Source organism: Silene latifolia, chromosome Y, assembly GCF_048544455.1.
Source record: "Silene latifolia isolate original U9 population chromosome Y, ASM4854445v1, whole genome shotgun sequence".
Lineage (NCBI taxonomy): Eukaryota > Viridiplantae > Streptophyta > Magnoliopsida > Caryophyllales > Caryophyllaceae > Silene > Silene latifolia.
In genome coordinates, this window is record NC_133538.1 from 34,132,744 (window position 1) to 34,152,611 (window position 19,868).

General features: G+C 36.9%; 1 protein-coding gene across 1 annotated transcript; it reads left to right on the forward strand.

Annotated features, from left to right (window-relative positions):
- The first annotated feature begins 16,532 nt into the window (after nucleotides 1–16,532).
- Nucleotides 16,533–18,195, forward strand: LOC141633741 (uncharacterized). The gene is made up of 3 exons (XM_074446159.1): nucleotides 16,533–16,746; nucleotides 17,496–17,660; nucleotides 17,875–18,195. Exons 1-3 carry the CDS (start codon nucleotides 16,590–16,592, stop codon nucleotides 18,069–18,071), a joined length of 519 nt encoding a protein of 172 aa, XP_074302260.1. The 5' UTR covers nucleotides 16,533–16,589; the 3' UTR covers nucleotides 18,072–18,195.
- The last annotated feature ends 1,673 nt before the right edge of the window (nucleotides 18,196–19,868 follow it).

Consider the following 19,868-nt stretch of genomic DNA (forward strand, 5'->3'; position numbering starts at 1 on the left):
GAAAAGCATAGTATAAAACATCTCCCGTCGCATAAACACCAAGATGAAAAGGGAATGTAGCAAGGCGCCACTGCCAATCCCCAGAACCAGGTCCGGACGCGGTGACAATACGTTCCAAGCTGGAACGAAGGGCAACATCGAAAGGGAGATTGGACCGAACCAAAAACACGGGGGGAGCAAGTACGAAGTGAGAAATAGAGCTTAGAAATACCAGTACAAGCTCTAAGCAGAAGCAACTCACATTGCGGGTCCTCAATCCTCGCGACCAAGTCCATAAGCTCAATGGTCTTAGTCACTCTCTTCGCCACAATCTCACTGCCAAAAATAGGACAAGTACTGACAGGTCCACCCAAAATAGAGACACCACGCAAGGGCCGAGCAATAAAAGGGGGGAAAATCCCGGGAAGCCGACTCTGAGGATCCTCAACAGGCCAAAATACCTCAGTCTTAGCGACATTAAGATGCAGTCCAAAACGAGGGCCATCCGCCTTAATCAAATCCAAAACCCTACACACCTCCAAAGTATCCCCAACAATAGTGCCATCATCCAAGTACCACGCCTGCATAGTAAGGTCAAAAGAGTCCCGGATTTTGCACACTAAGGGATGCAAAACCAAAGCGAAAAGCAAAGGGCACAAAGGATAACCTTGCTGGACACCCTGACAAGACCACAAGCAATGCTCCCCATAAAAAAGACGGGCAGGGCTGGAGTAACAAAACTCCACCCAACGGGAAAGAATCGGGCAACGACGACGGACTTCCTGAAGCATGGTCGCACGATCAACAAGGTTGAAAGCATTCTGGAAATCAACCAGCAACATAGAAAGTCCCACCTCAGCACCATGAGCCTCAATGAGTCGATTCAAGGTATGCAAGATAGCCTCTCCTCCACCGGACACACCCACCCCAAACTGAAGACCAGCAAAATAAGAAAACAAAGAAGGACCAACCAAAAAAGCACCAACCTTAGAGACAAGCCGTCTCAGACAGTGCCAACAGCAATAGGACGAACACCACCACCCGGTTTAACAAGCGGCGTGAGCTGGGCACTGGCAATGTACTCACCCAAATCTAGAGGACATCGGCCCTCAAGAAAAAGATTAACCACCCTAGTAATAGAAGTGATCAAATCATCAGAGATAGCCACAGCAGCGCTACTCAAACAGTCCATAAGGTGATGGGCACACAATCCATCCCTCCCACAAGAAGTGCCACGTGGGAAGCTCCGAATCATATCCAAAACCATATCGAAGAGGCAACCAGAGGATGATAATCCCCAGATAAAGAAGGCAATGAAGGAGGTGGGGCGACAGGATGCTTCTCTCGCAAGGCCACAAGAGTGGCATCGGAGTAGGGGGCGACCCCAGAGGAAGAAAGCACCCGAACAGCAGCAGTATAGTGACCATCACAAATCTTCCGCTGACATTAACGGAGGTTAAGCTCACTCAAATCAAGATCCTCCTCCACATGAAACGAAGAAGGACCCTGATCCAAACACTCCCGCAACAGCTACAAATCACCCCCCCCCCCCCAACCAAGCGAGGATAGCCCTGGTAATACTCTCCTCCTGACGGTGGCGCATAATAACGGTCCTACACTCAAGATTATTCCGAGGAGCGAAGGTCCTAAGCAGACAAAGAGGCAACACAAGCAAACGAATCCAACATGAGAGGTCACCATAAGAACCAGCCACATCATCCAAGACCCCCTTCAAAGCCCGAGCAAACCCAAGCTGACACTTAGGAGGTATAGATTTCACGGTGCGAAGGCCCAAAGATAACAAACGATCAAGCGAAGATATAGACCACTGAACAAGCTCAACCCCATCATCAGACAAAATAACTGATGGAGACGAAGCCGGAGGTCTAGGGATACCCTGAATGACAAAACTATAGAGGCCGTCAACACACTCCGGAGACGCCACAATATCACCCCGTCTATGTGGACATCTAGCGCGAAAGGTACGGGTATTAAAGCACACCCCACACAACCAGAGCCTCATCCGTCTCAAAGTACTCTCGGCATTAGAGAAAAGAGTCAGACTATCAGTAAGAGTTTGACGCGTATGTCCCAACGCACCATCATGACAATATCGGTCCTGAAAATGCTTCTGCCATCCAGCCTTAGTAAGGCCCTTACCAAAACCATCCGGACACGCATGTAGACTCGAAAAAGGACAATGAAACCGCACAAGATTAGGCATGAAAGAAGATATAAAACGAAACCCTTCCTCCTACCTGCACGGTAAACGATATAGCCACCAAGCAAACCACCCGGACGAAAACAACTACACAGGCCCACGCACAAGCAGCTTGAGGCTCGAAAAAAGGACAGCTACCCGGTGGCGTGGAAGACAGCCTAGGTGACCACCAACACACCACCCACTCCGGTGGTGGTTGACAAACAACCCACACTACCACGCTACCCGAACTCCACGTAGCAATCCCCAACACCCACTACAGCCTGAACCCACGCGCACACAGGTAAAGGCGGCAGCCGGCAGTGGCCGGACACAGGACCAGGAGCACCGGGCCACCGCAGCAAATAAAACCCTTACAGCGAGAAAAGCAACAATTTTTTTAAAAAATAACGAGAAACTCACCGGTGCAAGTACCCAAGGGCAGCGCCGTCAGCCACCACAGCAATAACCGGCGACTGGAGGTCTGATGGCCAAAGGGTGGTGGCGCTGTGGAACACCGACCGCAGGCAGGCGGCTAGGATCCCAGAAATGATGGCCGCCACTGTAACACCCGCGAATTTCTCATTTTGACATTTATAATTTATTTAACTGTCCAATTACATTATTTTATATTTTTGAATTATTTAATTTAATTAATTTCATTTTAAACATGATTTTATAAAAGTAATATTTTAAAGCTTAATTTATATAAAAATACGTATTTTAGTCGGATAGAGTAACAATAATAATAATAATAATATTAATGATAATAAAGTTTCGTCTTAGACAAATTTCCGTCTAGCAAGACCGTCACATATTCACATGTGAGACTAGACTAATGTATCCTCGACCTATCCCGTGTCGACAACTCACTTCTCAAATTAGTACCCAACTAAAATATACAGTACACCTTTCATTTTGACCAACCCCAACTCGCCTTCCCCCTTTTTATCTTCTTTATTTTCGTTTGGCAGTGAGCAACAATAGGATACACCAACAGAGCTTACTACGCCATTCCCACGAGCTTAAAACCCAGATTTCCCGCCCATTTCCCAACCAAATTCGATAATTTTTGTACATTTCTCTTCCCCTTTCTTTCCTCCTCCTTTCAAGGTAAGAAAGTCTTGTTTTTGTTCTGATTTCAGTTTGACCCGTCTCATGAAAGTTCTTATTTTTAGCTCCTTTATCTCGTTTTCTTTCCTCTAGTTCAAGAAACTGAAGACCCGTTGGGAGGCTTGTACTCTTTAGGCGTTTTCCTCGGAGTTTTGAAGAGCAAAAAGGTAACGGTGATAGGTTACTCGACAAAAACGTCGAAATTCCGTCTAATGTGTCGTTTTATATGCTCTTGTTTGAGAAAGTTTGGTTCTTTACATTTTTCTTATTTGTATGGTAAATTTCGTCTCATATTGGTGTTTGAATTGGACTGATTTGAGGTTGTGTTACACACGTGTATATCCGTCTTAAATTGGTCTCAGATTCGGCGCGCTGTTCTCTGCGTGTGTTCATGGTCTATTTCAGGCCTGCATTTGTACTGTTTTGGGAATTAGTTTGTCGTAAAGCAAAGTGTTTGCTTTTTATTTCTCTATTCTTTACTAACACCCATTTATGTTTCCTCAACCATCTGTGATTGATTCATTTTTCCTTTATACATCTTTGACACCTTTTCTTTGCATTTGAAAACACATTTATCAATATCATTCCATTTCATTTTTCTCAAACAAACATCCAAAATGAATTGTTGAAATGAACTCAACCAAACTTGTTACAAGTTGAAGAATGAAAGAGACGTTACCAATTGAGTTTTCTGCATCAAAAGGGTAAATGGGAAACAGACGACATTGGGGTGGTGTGAATGAGGGTTGTGGGCAGTCGAATAGTGGTCGTGTGGAGGCTGCTCACAGCCTGCATTGGGGATGTTATGGTCTATTTTAGCAACCTGTCCTTGTGGGGTTTGCAGCCTATTTTGGGTGGTCGTTTGCAGCTTGTTTTGGGCCTGCTTTGTGGTCTGGTTTGGCGTGTTGTGTGGTCAGTTTCTGAGTCGGTCACAGCCTGTTTTAGTATTCGGTTTTGGCCTGCTTTGGGGACTGTTTTGGTGGCCTGTTACAGCCTGTATTTCGGCCTGTTTTGACGGTCTCAAAAATGGTTGTGGAAACAGTGAAAAGGGGGCTGCACTGGGACAGTTTTGGACTCGACTTTGAGGTTGATTTTGTTGTTGGTTCGAATCAATTTGATAGCTCATGTCATGTATACATATACAGGAGTGAATTGGGTCGATTGTTTGTATGAAATTCTGTCCAATTCATGCTTAAAATTTTGTCTTAAAACGGCTTCACAAATTGTTTAGAAACCATGTATATAGGTTGTGAATGGGTGATTTTCTTAGACTGTTTTTGAGTCGATTTCATGGATGATTTGAGCCAATTCTTTAATCCCCGTTTCATATGAATATCCATGTATGTAATGGGTTGGTTGTATGTAAGAAATTCCATTCTTTTCATGCTTTAAATTTCGTCTTAAGACGGTCACAAATGAGCTTCTTTAACGGTGAAAATGGGTTTTGTTGGGCAGTTTTCGCGGGCTGTTTTGACGGGCTTCTTTATGCTAAATTGAACCAACTTTCTTGCTTATGTCTCAAGTATATTTACATGTTTGGATTGGGTCTTTTGTACGTGTGAAATCCGTCTTTGTTTGACCTAAAAAATCGTCTTAAGGCGGGCCGGACGAGAGGGAGAATTGCTTTGGGTTTGTTCAAAGGTGTGTATCGTATTGCTTCATTTGGTCAAGATGCTTTGCTGCACGTGCACGTCTGTCTGGGGGCCAGGCCGTAGCTGAGCCATGTCGGGTGTGCAGCCAGGACGTGGCCGGGTGGGGCTGGTCATGGCTAGGCCGTAGCCCCGGTTGGGTTAATTTTTGTCCGTGAAATATTTTTGTTTGGGTTTAATAAATTTGAATTTCCGTCACATGTTTTATGTATCTTAAATTCATTAATTGCCGTCTATTTATATATTTCTCACATGAATCATAAAAGTGGAACTTATTGTTTATTCATGTCATAACTATATGAAAATCTTCATTTACTTATTATATGAGCTTTAATTCATTTATTCTCATTTATTTATCGTATTTCAAATACGAGTAATTTATTCCACATGATTAATTGAAATGAGTCGTATTCTTGTAGAAATGTCATATTACCATCATATATGCTTGACATACATTTTTGCCCCGCTTGTCTTTGTTCGCAAGCATGGGTTTGACCTACTTGTCTTTGATACGCAAGTACGGTATTGGCCTACTTGTGATGTTCGCAAGTACGACTTTTGGCCACTTGTCTTTGTTCGCAAGTGAGTCTTATCTTAGTCTTTCCGCCACTTTCGTGCTTTGTTACGCGATTGGGGTACTCGGTCTCCTTAGTAGTCGAGTCTTGGGTGCGTCTTTGTCTTTGGCGCACGTCGAATCGGGATGTACACCCGAGAATCTGCAGATTTAGACTAGGACCGTATTATTATCGTAGTCCTACCCGGGGAAATTATAGTCTAAGAGTTATAAATGTCTTGCATTATTTGGATGGTTGCTTTGGTCGTATTTCCTTGAAATACGTGCTCGTTGCTAAGTAGTCGTTCCTGTTTCCTTGTCTTTCTTCTCCATTTATTTTATTGTTGCTTATGCCTTACTTACTTGTTTATCCCATCATTTCTTTTATCCTTGTTGGTTTAAACACGTATGATCCATGTTTAGTTATAAGTCGATTTACTCATAACTTATCTAATATGATTATTTGTTCATGTTCTTTGTTATGTTCGTTTTGACATTTTATGGCTGGGAGAACCTTGAGTTACTCCCCACTGACTGTGGCTTTCATGTTTACATGAATGACAGGTTTGTGAAGATACATTTCTGGGGTTTAGACGTGTGAGCTAGCGAGCACCTTGGACTAGTAGTTGGTTTATTAGGATTGGTTAGACTCACCTTTTATTGTATTGTCATTCAAGGGATATATTTTCCCTCTCCTTGACTATCACGTTTGTATAATTTAATCTTTATTTCCGCATTCTTTATTTGTGTTTTATGTTTTAATGAACCTGCGCTCTAAATTTTAAAAGTTTTGAAAATTTCCTAATTTCCGCTTGAATTTATAACTTATATTTTCCGCTTTATCGCGGGGGTTCACAGTTGGTATCAGAGCCTATGTTGCTCCCGACGCACACACGTGTACCCGAAATTTAAATTTGAACTTGACCTTGAATAATGAATGAGAGATGGGTAGAAATAAGGACCTAAGTTGGTAGCCCCTTTGTGTATGCTTCGTGGTAGGTTCTAACATGTTTGTTGATTGTCAATTATTTTTGTACCCTTGGATCAATAACCGCGAGCTTACCTATGTGGCGATCAAGATTTGGTGCCTCTTGCCAGAAATTGAAGATTTGTTCAACCTTTGAAGAATGCTTCTACTTCTTCGAAGATATTCCTCGTTCTTTTGTACCTTGCCTCATTCTTTTACTTCTTGATGCTTATTTCTTCTTCCAAACTCTCTTTTCGTTTTCCTTGGAAGTTACTCTTGTACTCCCAACTTGTTCTTTGTTCCTTGCTTATCCTCCCTTGACGCCTTTTAGATAGTTCTCTTTCTTTTATGGGATGTTAATCTTAGTTGGATAATATGGCTTTGTGGAGTTTGTTTGTGTTTGACCCATAACCCTGGTTTAGTGGTTGTGATGTTAGAAAGACTTAGGTAGTGTGATGGGACATACTTAGTAATTCTTATGCCTAGTTCCTTGATAAAGCGAGTATATTTGATGGGTGAATTCTCTGTGTCAAGTGTGAGTTGCATTTGTTACTAAGGTTATAGAGCTTGGCTTTGTTGTATATGTTTGAGATTTGAAAGGCTCGGGAAGTGTAGTGAGACGTGTCTTGGGATACTAGTGCTTAGTACTTGACTTAAAATGGATGAAATTGAATGGTGGACAGGATGTAGGATTGACTAAGTAAGTCGAGTTTCTGATTGGCTTTTGTAATCGCTTTGGATTTGAGGGTTTGATAATGTATATGTTACCATATGAGAAATGATAGTGGTGGGATTATTAGTTGGCTCCTAGTTGAGAGAGACTTAGTATTGAGAAGTATTTGTTAACCCTATAGTTTTATAAACCTTGAGGTTGTATTGAGTACTTGAGATGATGGGATGATGTTGTAGATGAGTGTAGTTCCGCTTTTGGGAATTCGTAATAAGTAAAAGGATAGAAGGACTCGAGATCCTACTGATTTTGCAAAGTTGGGTGTTTATGTATCTTTCTCAAAAGAGTGTAGTAGAGTGGACTTTCATGCAAGAAGACTTTGGGTTGCCAGGTTATACCTTGTTTTGCAATGAGAACCTTGTGGAATTTTTGAGGAACCTTTTCTGGGAATTTAGAGCTTGGAATTAGGATCCTTGATTGAGGATTTTACCATTTTGGAAAACCCTTGGTTGACACTAGTTCGGTATGAGTATAGGTTAGTCGGAAACTTTGACCTTGATCTTGTGGAAGTTGTTTGTGGATGTTTGAGGATTTGGAGTGATGAGATTACACTTATAGTGGAGTACCTTGTTTCAGGGAATAGATTAGGATAAAGGAACATAAGTGATTTGAGGAAATCCTTGGGAGCGTTGTGGTTATAAGTTTTGTTTTTAGGAAGTTTTCAAAATCGTTTAGGATGATGTTGTTGTGTGGGATTTGAGTACCTGGCGCTTCCTTGTTGTCTAATTTTCCTTCCTCCTTGATCATAAGCGTTACCGTTCATACCTCTCTTCCTCGCTTCGTCGTGCTCCTCCTTTAAGTTTGATGCTAGTAACCTATAAAACTCTATCTTTGACATTCTTATTGATTTGACTTCAATTCTTACCCTATGAAATTCATCATAGCTCTTTTGATTAGTTAAGTTTGAATTGAATTCTCTTAGCGTAATTTGCTTTTGTGATGTCTAAGTTGCTTTTCATTTTGTACAACTTCTAAACTTTTCAAGCTACCAATTTTGAGTCGTTGTTAAAAGTTTATGTTACCTTCGCAAAACCTTACCTATTTTAAAGGTTTGAAAATGAAAATTTGATTTAATTCCATATTTGTTCCTTAAATATAGACTTCTTTATCATGATTTTGATTGCTAAACCCGAAATTTCTTTAAATTTTATCCAATTTCTATTAACTTTGATTTATTTACGATTTCTTTGTCAAAGTTTAATATTATATTTTCAGCAAATTTGACTCCCTTTTTGGGGTTTAAAAGTGAAACCTCTATTTCTATTTTGGCTTTTGCAAAAGAAAATTCGAGTGGACCGCCTTTTTCTTTTGATTTTAACGTTGACCGGATGTTAGAACTCGTTATTTGAGACGTTTAATAACTTGTTCTACGCTTGTCGGCGAATGATTTTTGTTTTAAATTGGTCTCTAACTTGGAAAGTTAGCGTTCTTGTGTGTACGTCAAGAACAATTTCGTTCCATGAATGAGATTTATACTTTTGAAAACTCTTCATTAATGTTTTTGAAAGTATTTTGATTTTCGATCTATACAAATGATTTGCTTTTTGACCTTATCTTTGATTTGGAATATGATGTTCTTGCAATGAGAGCACTTCCGTTCCTTTGATGAGAATCTGGTTCTGTCGGAAAATTTTATTTGAAACTGTTGAAAGAATTTTAATTCTTACGATAAGTAACCTTTAAATGTTTTGGTTACCGATTCCAAAATTCCAATTTTATTTTATTTATCCGTTCATTTCTACTTTCAAGTTTCGAGGACGAAACTTTTTAAAAGGTGGGGTGATTGTAACACCCGCGAATTTCTCATTTTGACATTTATAATTTATTTAACTGTCCAATTACATTATTTTATATTTTTGAATTATTTAATTTAATTAATTTCATTTTAAACATGATTTATAAAAGTAATATTTTAAAGCTTAATTTATATAAAAATACGTATTTTAGTCGGATAGAGTAACAATAATAATAATAATATTAATGATAATAAAGTTTCGTCTTAGACAAATTTCCGTCTAGCAAGACCGTCACATATTCACATGTGAGACTAGACTAATGTATCCTCGACCTATCCCGTGTCGACAACTCACTTCTCAAATTAGTACCCAACTAAAATATACAGTACACCTTTCATTTTGACCAACCCCGACTCGCCTTCCCCCTTTTTATCTTCTTTATTTTCGTTTGGCAGTGAGCAACAATAGGATACACCAACAGAGCTTACTACGCCATTCCCACGAGCTTAAAATCCAGATTTCCCGCCCATTTCCCAACCAAATTCGATAATTTTTGTACATTTCTCTTCCCCTTTCTTTCCTCCTCCTTTCAAGGTAAGAAAGTCTTGTTTTTGTTCTGATTTCAGTTTGACCCGTCTCATGAAAGTTCTGATTTTTAGCTCCTTTATCTCGTTTTCTTTCCTCTAGTTCAAGAAACTGAAGACCCGTTGGGAGGCTTGTACTCTTTAGGCGTTTTCCTCGGAGTTTTGAAAGGCAAAAAGGTAACGGTGATAGGTTACTCGACAAAAACGTCGAAATTCCGTCTAATGTGTCGTTTTATATGCTCTTGTTTGAGAAAGTTTGGTTCTTTACATTTTTCTCATTTGTATGGTAAATTTCGTCTCATATTGGTGTTTGAATTGGACTGATTTGAGGTTGTGTTACACACGTGTATATCCGTCTTAAATTGGTCTCAGATTCTACTTCTCTGCGTGTGTTCATGGTCCGTTTCAGCCCGCATTTGTATCTTGTTTTGGGAATTAGTTTGTCGTAAAGCAAAGTGTTTGCTTTTTATTTCTCTATTCTTTACTAACACCCATTTATGATTCCTCAACCATCTGTGATTGATTCATTTTTCCTTTATACATCTTTGACACCTTTTCTTTGCATTTGAAAACACATTTATCAATATCATTCCATTTCATTTTTCTCAAACAAACATCCAAAATGAATTGTTGAAATGAACTCAACCAAACTTGTTACAAGTTGAAGAATGAAAGAGACGTTACCAATTGAGTTTTCTGCATCAAAAGGGCAAATGGGAAACAGGCGACATTGGGGTGGTGTGAATGAGGGTTGTGGGCAGTCGAATAGTGGTCGTGTGGAGGCTGCTCACAGCCTGCATTGGGGATGTTATGGTCTATTTTAGCAACCTGTCCTTGTGGGGTTTGCAGCCTATTTTGGGTGGTCGTTTGCAGCTTGTTTTGGGCCTGCTTTGTGGTCTGGTTTGGCGTGTTGTGTGGTCAGTTTTTGAGTCGGTCACGGCCTGTTTTAGTATTCGGTTTTGGCCTGCTTTGGGGACTGTTTTGGTGGCCTGTTACAGCCTGTATTTCGGCCTGTTTTGACGGTCTCAAAAATGGTTGTGGAAACAGTGAAAAGGGGGCTGCACTGGGACAGTTTTGGACTCGACTTTGAGGTTGATTTTGTTGTTGGTTCGAATCAATTTGATAGCTCATGTCATGTATACATATACAGGAGTGAATTGGGTCGATTGTTTGTATGAAATTCTGTCCAATTCATGCTTAAAATTTTGTCTTAAGACGGCTTCACAAAATGTTTAGAAACCATGTATATAGGTTGTGTATGGGTGATTTTCTTAGACTGTTTTTGAGTCGATTTCATGGATGATTTGAGCCAATTATTTAGTCCCCGTCTCATGTGAATATCCATGTATGTAATGGGTTGGTTGTATGTAAGAAATTCCATTCTTTTCATGCTTTAAATTTCGTCTTAAGACGGTCACAAATGAGCTTCTTTAACGGTGAAAATGGGTTTTGTCGGGCAGTTTTCGCGGGCTGTTTTGACGGGCTTCTTTATGCTAAATTGAACCAACTTTCTTGCTTATGTCTCAAGTATATTTACATGTTTGGATTGGGTCTTTTGTACGTGTGAAATCCGTCTTTGTTTGACCTAGAAAATCGTCTTAAGGCGGCTGGACAGGGAGAATTCTTTGGGTTTGTTCGGTGGTGTGTATCGTATTGCTTCGTTTTGGTCAAGCACTTTATTCTTTGCCGTGCACTTTGTCTCTGTCTGGGGCCAGGCCGTAGCTGAGCCATGTCGGGTGTGCGGCCAGGACGTGGCCGGGTGGGGCTGGTCATGGCTAGGCCGTAGCCCCGGTTGGGTTAATTTTTGTCCGTGAAATATTTTTGTTTGGGTTTAATAAATTTGAATTTCCGTCACATGTTTTATGTATCTTAAATTCATTAATTGCCGTTTATTTATATATTTCTCACATGAATCATAAAAGTGGAACTTATTGTTTATTCATGTCATAACTATATGAAAATCTTCATTTACTTATTATATGAGCTTTAATTCATTTATTCTCATTTATTTATCGTATTTCAAATACGAGTAATTTATTCCACATGATTAATTGAAATGAGTCGTATTCTTGTAGAAATGTCATATTACCATCATATATGCTTGACATACATTTTTGCCATGCTTGTCTTTGTTACGCAAGCATGGGTTTGACCTACTTGTCTTTGTTACGGCAAGTAAGGTATTGGCCTACTTGTCTTTGTTCAGCAAGTATGACTTTTGGCCACTTGTCTTTGTTACGGCAAGTGAGTCTTATCTTAGTCTTTCCGCCACTTTCGTGCTGTTCTGGCGATTGGGGTACTCGGTCTCCTTAGTAGTCGAGTCTTGGGTGCGTGCTGTGCTAGCGCACGTCGAATCGGGATGTACACCCGAGAATCTGCAGATTTAGACTAAGACCGTATTATTATCGTAGTCCTACCCGGGGAAATTATAGTCAAAGAGTTATAAATGTCTTGCATTATTTGGATGGTTGCTTTGGTCGTATTTCCTTGAAATACGTGCTCGTTGCTAAGTAGTCGTGCCTGTTTCCTTGTCTTTCTTCTCCATTTATTTTATTGTTGCTTATGCCTTACTTACTTGTTTATCCCATCATTTCTTTTATCCTTGTTGGTTTAAACACGTATGATCCATGTTTAGTTATAAGTCGATTTACTCATAACTTATCTAATATGATTATTTGTTCATGTTCTTTGTTATGTTCGTTTTGACATTTTATGGCTGGGAGAACCTTGAGTTACTCCCCACTGACTGTGGCTTTCATGTTTACATGAATGACAGGTTTGTGAAGATACATGTCTGGGGTTTAGACGTGTGAGCTAGCGAGCACCTTGGACTAGTAGTTGGTTTATTAGGATTGGTTAGACTCACCTTTTATTGTATTGTCATTCAAGGGATATATTTTCCCTCTCCTTGACTATCACGTTTGTATAATTTAATCTTTATTTCCGCATTCTTTATTTGTTTTTTATGTTTTAATGAACCTGCGCTCTAAATTTTAAAAGTTTTAAAAATTTCCTAATTTCCGCTTGAATTTATAACTTATATTTTCCGCTTTATCGCGGGGGTTCACAGTCACTCGCACAACTCCCTCAAACGCGAACAACCACAGAAACCACCAATAAGAACTACCTTTGACCGGCGATGTGAGGTCTAAAGGTCGTCGTAAAGGGGTGGTTGGCAGCCTACGGCGGCAGGACGACGGAAAAGCATGCGATAGTCTGCCCTAATTTCACGCGAAACCAACACCGCACAAACCCTAAACAACCCTACACCGATGATCCTACTACCGACGGCGTGAAGGGGCCGGCGTGAGACGGCAGAGACGGTGGTGGCAGTAGCGTGCCTGACTGTGGTGGCAGAATCGTGACCGACGGCAGATATCGCACGAACAATCGCCCCTCTCCCTCTCCTCTCCCAAAAAATTATTATTATTATTATTATTATTATTATTATTATTATTATTATTATTATTATTATTATTATTATTATTATTATTATTATTATTATTATTATTATTATTATTATTATTATTATTATTATTCTTGTTGTTGTTGTTGTTGTTGTTGTTGTTGTTGTTGTTGTTATTATTATTGTTATTATTATTATTATTATTATTATTATTATTATTATTATTATTATTATAACGCATGTCTGTTTTATCGTATTTAGACATATAGTACGTATTAGGAGATTGGGCCTATACTAGGCCCGGCTACCATTAGGGTTAGCCAAACTAGGGTTAAGTTCTAGGATGAGAAGTATTATAAATATCCTCACCGTCACCATATCAATAATACAAATCATTTATGCAATTCTCCCTCTATAATCTTAACATGGTATCAGAGCCTCTTTCTTGAGGACTCTAAAATTCGCTTCTGCCGTCTTGTCGGTGGGCGAAAACTTATAATGCTCACCGGCGGGATTTTCGTTGTTTACACAAATTATATATTAAAAAAAAATCCTCACAAAAGCTGCCGGCAGCAAGATCTGTGGCATACTCCAAAATCAAATGTGTGTTTGAGGGCTTAACATTCACTAATGATGATTAGTATGATTACTTCTAATCTTCTATTGTTCTCATCATGGATGCAAGCCGTAAGCCATATATTGAAGGGATTATGTTCTGACTTTTTGTTTTGTTGTTACAATTGATTCTTCTACTCCTAAATTTGAAATCTTCAATTTGCCTAAGGTGGTACAAATTAAAATTTGTTTGGAGTTCGAAAAAATTAACGTTCTCCAAATATTGAAATTAACGGATAATTTTCCGTCTTGATGAAATTTGTTTAGGTCCGATTAGAGTTCCTAACAAATTATTTGATATTCGACAAGTTCGAAAAAATTAACGTTCTTGTTCGAGAAATTTTCTAGCGAGTCTTAATACTCGTTTATTTTACTAACCTTGCGAAGACGGAGATGGATAATGAAGACGGAGAAGTCGATGAAGATTGATTTTTCTTATTTTGATTTTATTGTAATTCTCCAATCGTAAAGTTCGTACTACGTACTGCCTTTACGATTGCGGGAGGGTATTAGGAGATTGGGCCTATACTAGGCCCGGCTACCATTAGGGTTAGCCAAACTAGGGTTAAGTTCTAGGATGAGAAGTATTATAAATACCCTCACCGTCACCATATCAATAATACAAATCATTTATGCAATTCTCCCTCTATAATCTTAACAGTACGCGAGCAAGTTAAATATGTTTGTCGATCATGTACAACAAACATATATGTCATGTAAACATTGTATTCATCTCCAACGGATAATTAATTACCCCTATTCACTAATACATGCCGAAACAAAAGACAATAGAATATGTGAGGATGACAGTATTTGAGTATTATAGGTGTTGAGGAAGGAGACATGACATTTGAATATACTCCCTTCGTCCCGATTATTTGTTTACCTTTAATTTTTGCACAAAGAGCAAGGAAATAAGTGAGAGTGAGCCAATTAATTACTAAAAATAATTTGTTTTATAATACAGTTATATCTTAAATAGTCTTAAACAAATACTTGTTAAAAATAATGTATTAGAGAAAGGGAACAATGGTTTGTTAGAGCTCATACAATAATTTCAGTTAACGGATACACGATTAGATTTGCCAGATCGTGGGGATCTATGTAATATTACAGTTATTTTTGCCTTTGATCAAGTTGCACATATTACTCACTCACTATATAAATGCAGAGGACATTTCACAATTTGGTCATTTGCACCTTTTTCCTCATATTGATCAACTATTTCTAAACATATTAGTATTAGTGCTAACTGATATGCATGATTAAAAATATATCTTAACTTTATTATTATATTCATTATTTTAATTTTATATGAATTGCTTTATATTATTACATAATAAAATAATTAAATTACTTCGATTTAATTTAGGTGTATCGATATAATAATTTAATAATTACTTTTATTTAATTTAGATGTTTCAATATAATAATTTAATTACTTCTATTTAAGTTAGGTGTTTTAAAAAAAATTGGAGACTACCACGTCGCTCAAAAAAAGCCTCAAATATATAGACTAGATTTAATGCCCGTGCGATGCACGGGCCTATTTGTATTTTTCTTTCTTGTATAATGTAGTAATATAACAATGTTAAATTGTATGATCTAAACTAAATGTACGTTAGTACTTCTTTTGGTGCTCTATTCATAACAGAACTATTGTATTGATTAGCTTATTACAAATCTATCAACTCTTTTATTATATTTTGTTTTAACCTTAAAATTTTAGTACTCTCCCCATCTCTGTTATGGAATATAACTCAATTAAATCATATCTTTTTTAAAAAAAAAAATTTAAATCAAAACATTATTGAAGTTTTTTTTTAAAAAGACGCAAAATCAAAACATTATTGAAGAAATAAAAAGGAAAATATAATAGTTTTCTGACTTCTCACGACAATGTACACAATTGCAATATTATCAAATTCCCAAGGAGTGCATTAATACCTAAAGTCCAACTCGATAAAAGGATGTGAAATTCTAGGTACTTGGCAAATCCCTTGAGAATTTCTAGTATTATCAAGGATGTGAAATTAGACATTCATTTTTTTGATGAAGTGATAATTAAATATTGCTTTCGTGAAGCCAACAAGGTTGCGGACTTCATGGCTTCTATTGGACATTCATGTCCAACTCTTTCGAGATGGTTTGATAGCCGGTGGCTTCAAATTACCTCGCTCATTCGAAAGGATGAGATAGGTTAGTCCTACCCTAGAGGATCAACCTAGTTTTCTTACCTAATCAAAAAAAAAAAAAAAAAAAAAAAAAAAAAAAAAAAAACTCGATAAAACACCTAGCTAAGTTTAATTTAGCGAAAACAAAAACACATTATTCCTTAAACATCATGTTTTGTACGTAGAGTAGGAGTCCTTTAAACATTCACTCATCGTCCAACTCACTCAAACACTAATTAAATGAAATGAACATGGATAACAAAAAACACACTCTAGTAAACAGGTTTGTGACTTGAGTATAATTTCTTTAAACGCATAAGTGAGGAATATAGACGTATTTTACATATACTTGTGGGCAAAACTAATAAATGTAAGTAGAGATTGCAAGTAAAGTATTTTCAGTTATACTCGTCTTAATTGATGATAGAGATTGTACATGCAAAAATCATATCTGTCTCATTTGCTCATAATTCGTAGTTGTCTTACAAACAAAAATCTCAAAAAAATGAAGTAATAAGTCTTTGTCTATTGAGAATCTCGAAAAAAAAAGAATTAATAAGAAGATAAAATATTATTGACATACATTATATAGTCAGTTAATAGACTATACCTCCTGTGGTATAGTATTAATATACAACCAAGGCTAGTTTAGTCTTTTCCATCCCTAATTTTTATTTTCCTAATTTATGTAAAACTAAATCAAAAATTTTGCAACTAAATGTTCAACGTAGTCCAAAATTTTCTCCCTCTCTCTCTCCATATTTTTCTAACTGATTTCAATTATGCAGTTACTCAATTATCTATTCCATCAATATTATTTTTTCATCTATAGTAATTCACAATCTTTAATCAGAATCAAAGATCTATACAAAAGTTACAATATATGGATGATGAAGTTTTTACGATGGATGATTCAAATTTATCATCAGCAATAGAAAACGGAGTTTCTAAGGAGTTTGGAATGTCAATGGAAATTGCTGCTTTTAATCAAGTATCAATGAATTTGGAAAGACAACTAGATGAGAAATCTCCTTGTCAAGGTAATAATCGTTAGTTTTATGTGTTACGTCAATATATTTGTACTGAAACTTAGAATTTTCGTCATTAAATCCATGAATTTTTGCAATTGTATCTCATAGAAGATATGATTTGCGTCAATTTTACAAGGCTAAACTAGCTCGATAAGTCTGTTGAAAAGCTCGTTATTTTTTCGACTTTGAATATATGTTCGGCTCGATAAGTCTGTTGAATAGCTCGTATAGGTTGTGAGTTTTCCTCTGTTTGTTTGATATATATTAAAATTTTAATAGCTCGATAAGTCTGTTGAATAGCTCATTAATTTTTCGACTTTGAATATATGTTCGGCTCGATAAGTCTGTTGAATAACTCGTATAGGTTGTGTGTTTTGCTCTGTTTGTTTGATTTATATTAAAAATTTAATAGCTCGATAAGTCTATTGAATAGCTCGTTAATTTTTCGACTTTGAATATATGTTCGGCTCGATAAGTCTGTTGAATAGCTCGTATAGGTTGTGAGTTTTGCTCTATTTGTTTGATATATGTTAAAATTTTAATTTTGTTCGGGAAAATTACATGATAGCTCAATAGGTTACTAGTATTGCTCATGACTGTTTGATATATATGGTGATTTTACATTTGCTCGGTAAATTTACATGATAACTCAGTGGGTCGGTGGTTTTTGCAATTGGTTTCATAGTTTTGGCATCATACGTTGTATAAGATACTAGTAATTCTCATTTTTTTTTTTTTTTGCATCTTGTATCCTCAAGAATCAGTTGTGGACGAAGGTATTTTGGTAGATGAAACAATAGATTTATCATCACCAATGGCCAGCGAGACTTCTAAGGAAATTGATACTTCAATGGAAATAGTATTATTGAAATCAATATCAATGGATTTGGAGAAACAATATGAAGCTATATCTCCTCGTAAAGGTAATAGTTAATAATTGTTTGTTTACTCAATACTTTTATTGAATAGCTCAGCAAGTTACTTGTCTTGCTCGATATGTTTTGCGTATACTACATTATTAACTTAGCTCGGAAAATTTATATGATAGCTCATTAAATCATAATTTGTTAATATCGTAAATAGACGTTGAACGGTTATTTAATCTAAATGTATTACGTCATTGATATATTTTTTCAGGTGGCAACAATTCTTTTTCTTGTGTTGAAGCTGAGCAATCGGAATTGATTGGGCGTATATTTGATTCAGACGTTGATGCTTATGAAGTTTATTCAAAGCCGCTAAGACTCGTGCAGAGAAAGGAGGAGATAGAGCTGGAGTTGTGCCTCCTACTAATAATCATGGTAATAGCCACGTCGATCTTCACGATATTCTGATGTCGTCGTAGGATTATCATTTATAGTTTTTTAAACTTGTAATTTAACTTTGTTGAAACTTATTTAGTAGTAGTTGTAGTCATTTAATTCAGTGTGTTTGTTTCGTATGGACACAAATTCTATTAGTTTATGGTTGTATTTATGATGAGATTTAAAAGATGTGTCATAGTCATGGTTTATTGCAATTTAGCGTATTAAATTACCGAGCTCGAAATCTTTCTTACGCAGCTCAAATTCTTTCTTGCGGTCTAGTGGAGCTCGAAAAGTAGTCATGGTTTATGCAATCTAGCGTATAAAATTACAGAGCTCGGCATCTTTCTTAAGTAGCTCGAATAGTTACATACGTAGCTCGACATCTTTCTTAAATAGCTCGAATAGTTACATACGTAGCTCGAAACCTTTCTTACAAAAATTTGTACGTAGTCATGTTTATTTCAATTTAGCGTATAAAATTACAGAGTTCGAAACCTTTCTTTTTTAGCTCTAATAGTTACATACGAAACCTTTCTTGCAAAAATTTATACATAATCATGGTTTATTGCAATTTTTAACGTATAAAATTACAGAGTTCGAAACCTTACTTACGAAGCTCGAAACCTTTCTTTAGGAAATTTGTATATAGTTATTGTTTATTGCAATTTTAGCGTATAAAATTACAGAGCTCGAAACATTTCTTACGAAGCTCAAAACCTTTGTTACGGAGCTCGAAAAGAAAGCCCAAATTGTATCATACAAAACTCGAAATCTTAGAATATGCCCAAAAAATACAGTCATGTTATTCCAATCTTGTACCCCGAACATGAAATAGTTATTATCTTAAAAAACAACATACATAGTTACGATCTATAAGAAAATTTCGTATAATAAATCACTTGGAGACTTTTTGAACTAGCTCCTCGACCAAAGAACATGCTTTTGATTTAACTTCATTTCTCACATAGTTGACAATCTCGAAGGCGTATTTGATTCTAAAGTTATGCAGCGACTTGAACTTTCCTTTTGAGTGGGTGATAATTTGTTGATGAGTTTCACTACTTTTGCCGGAGACATCCTTGTCTCCTAGCGAGGAAACATTTCCAGATCATTGTCGTCGTCAGTGTCTTCTTCTTCATCATTTTTTGATCTTTTCAAAGGTCTAATAAAAAGAATAGACAAACCCAATTAGGAAATAAACTAACACAAACCTAGTTTGTAGTATTAAATTGTGAACTCAAAATCTTTGCATGAAAACTCGTAATCTTTACACCATAGCTCTACATCTTTTATGTAATTTCAACATTTTTACATAATAAATAAAAGATACTATACATTAAAGCTAATAGCTCAATAAATTGCACAGAAGAATGCGTGTGACCTGCAAACTCAATATGAGGAGCAAAAGAAACTCGAAGACCGAAACTCACATTAAATTTTAAACTCAAAATCTTTCTATGAAAACTCGTAATCTTTACACAACAGCTCTACATCTTTTATGTAATTGAACATTTTTACATACTAACTAAAAGATACTATATATTAAAACTAATAGGTCAATAAATTGCACAGAAGAATGCGTGTGCCCAGCAAACTCAATATGAGGAGCAATAGAAACTCGAAGACCGAAAATCAGATTAATAGACAAAAAATTCCATCTGCTTAACAGACGAAAAATTCCATCTGCTTAACAAACGAAAAATTCAACAGTGCCCTGCAAACTCAAATTAACATGGTTGTGGAGTCATAGGTTCATACGTTTCAATGTCAATGTAGTTGCTTCATTTTTCATTATTAATTTCCTATGTAATTAACCCAATCAGA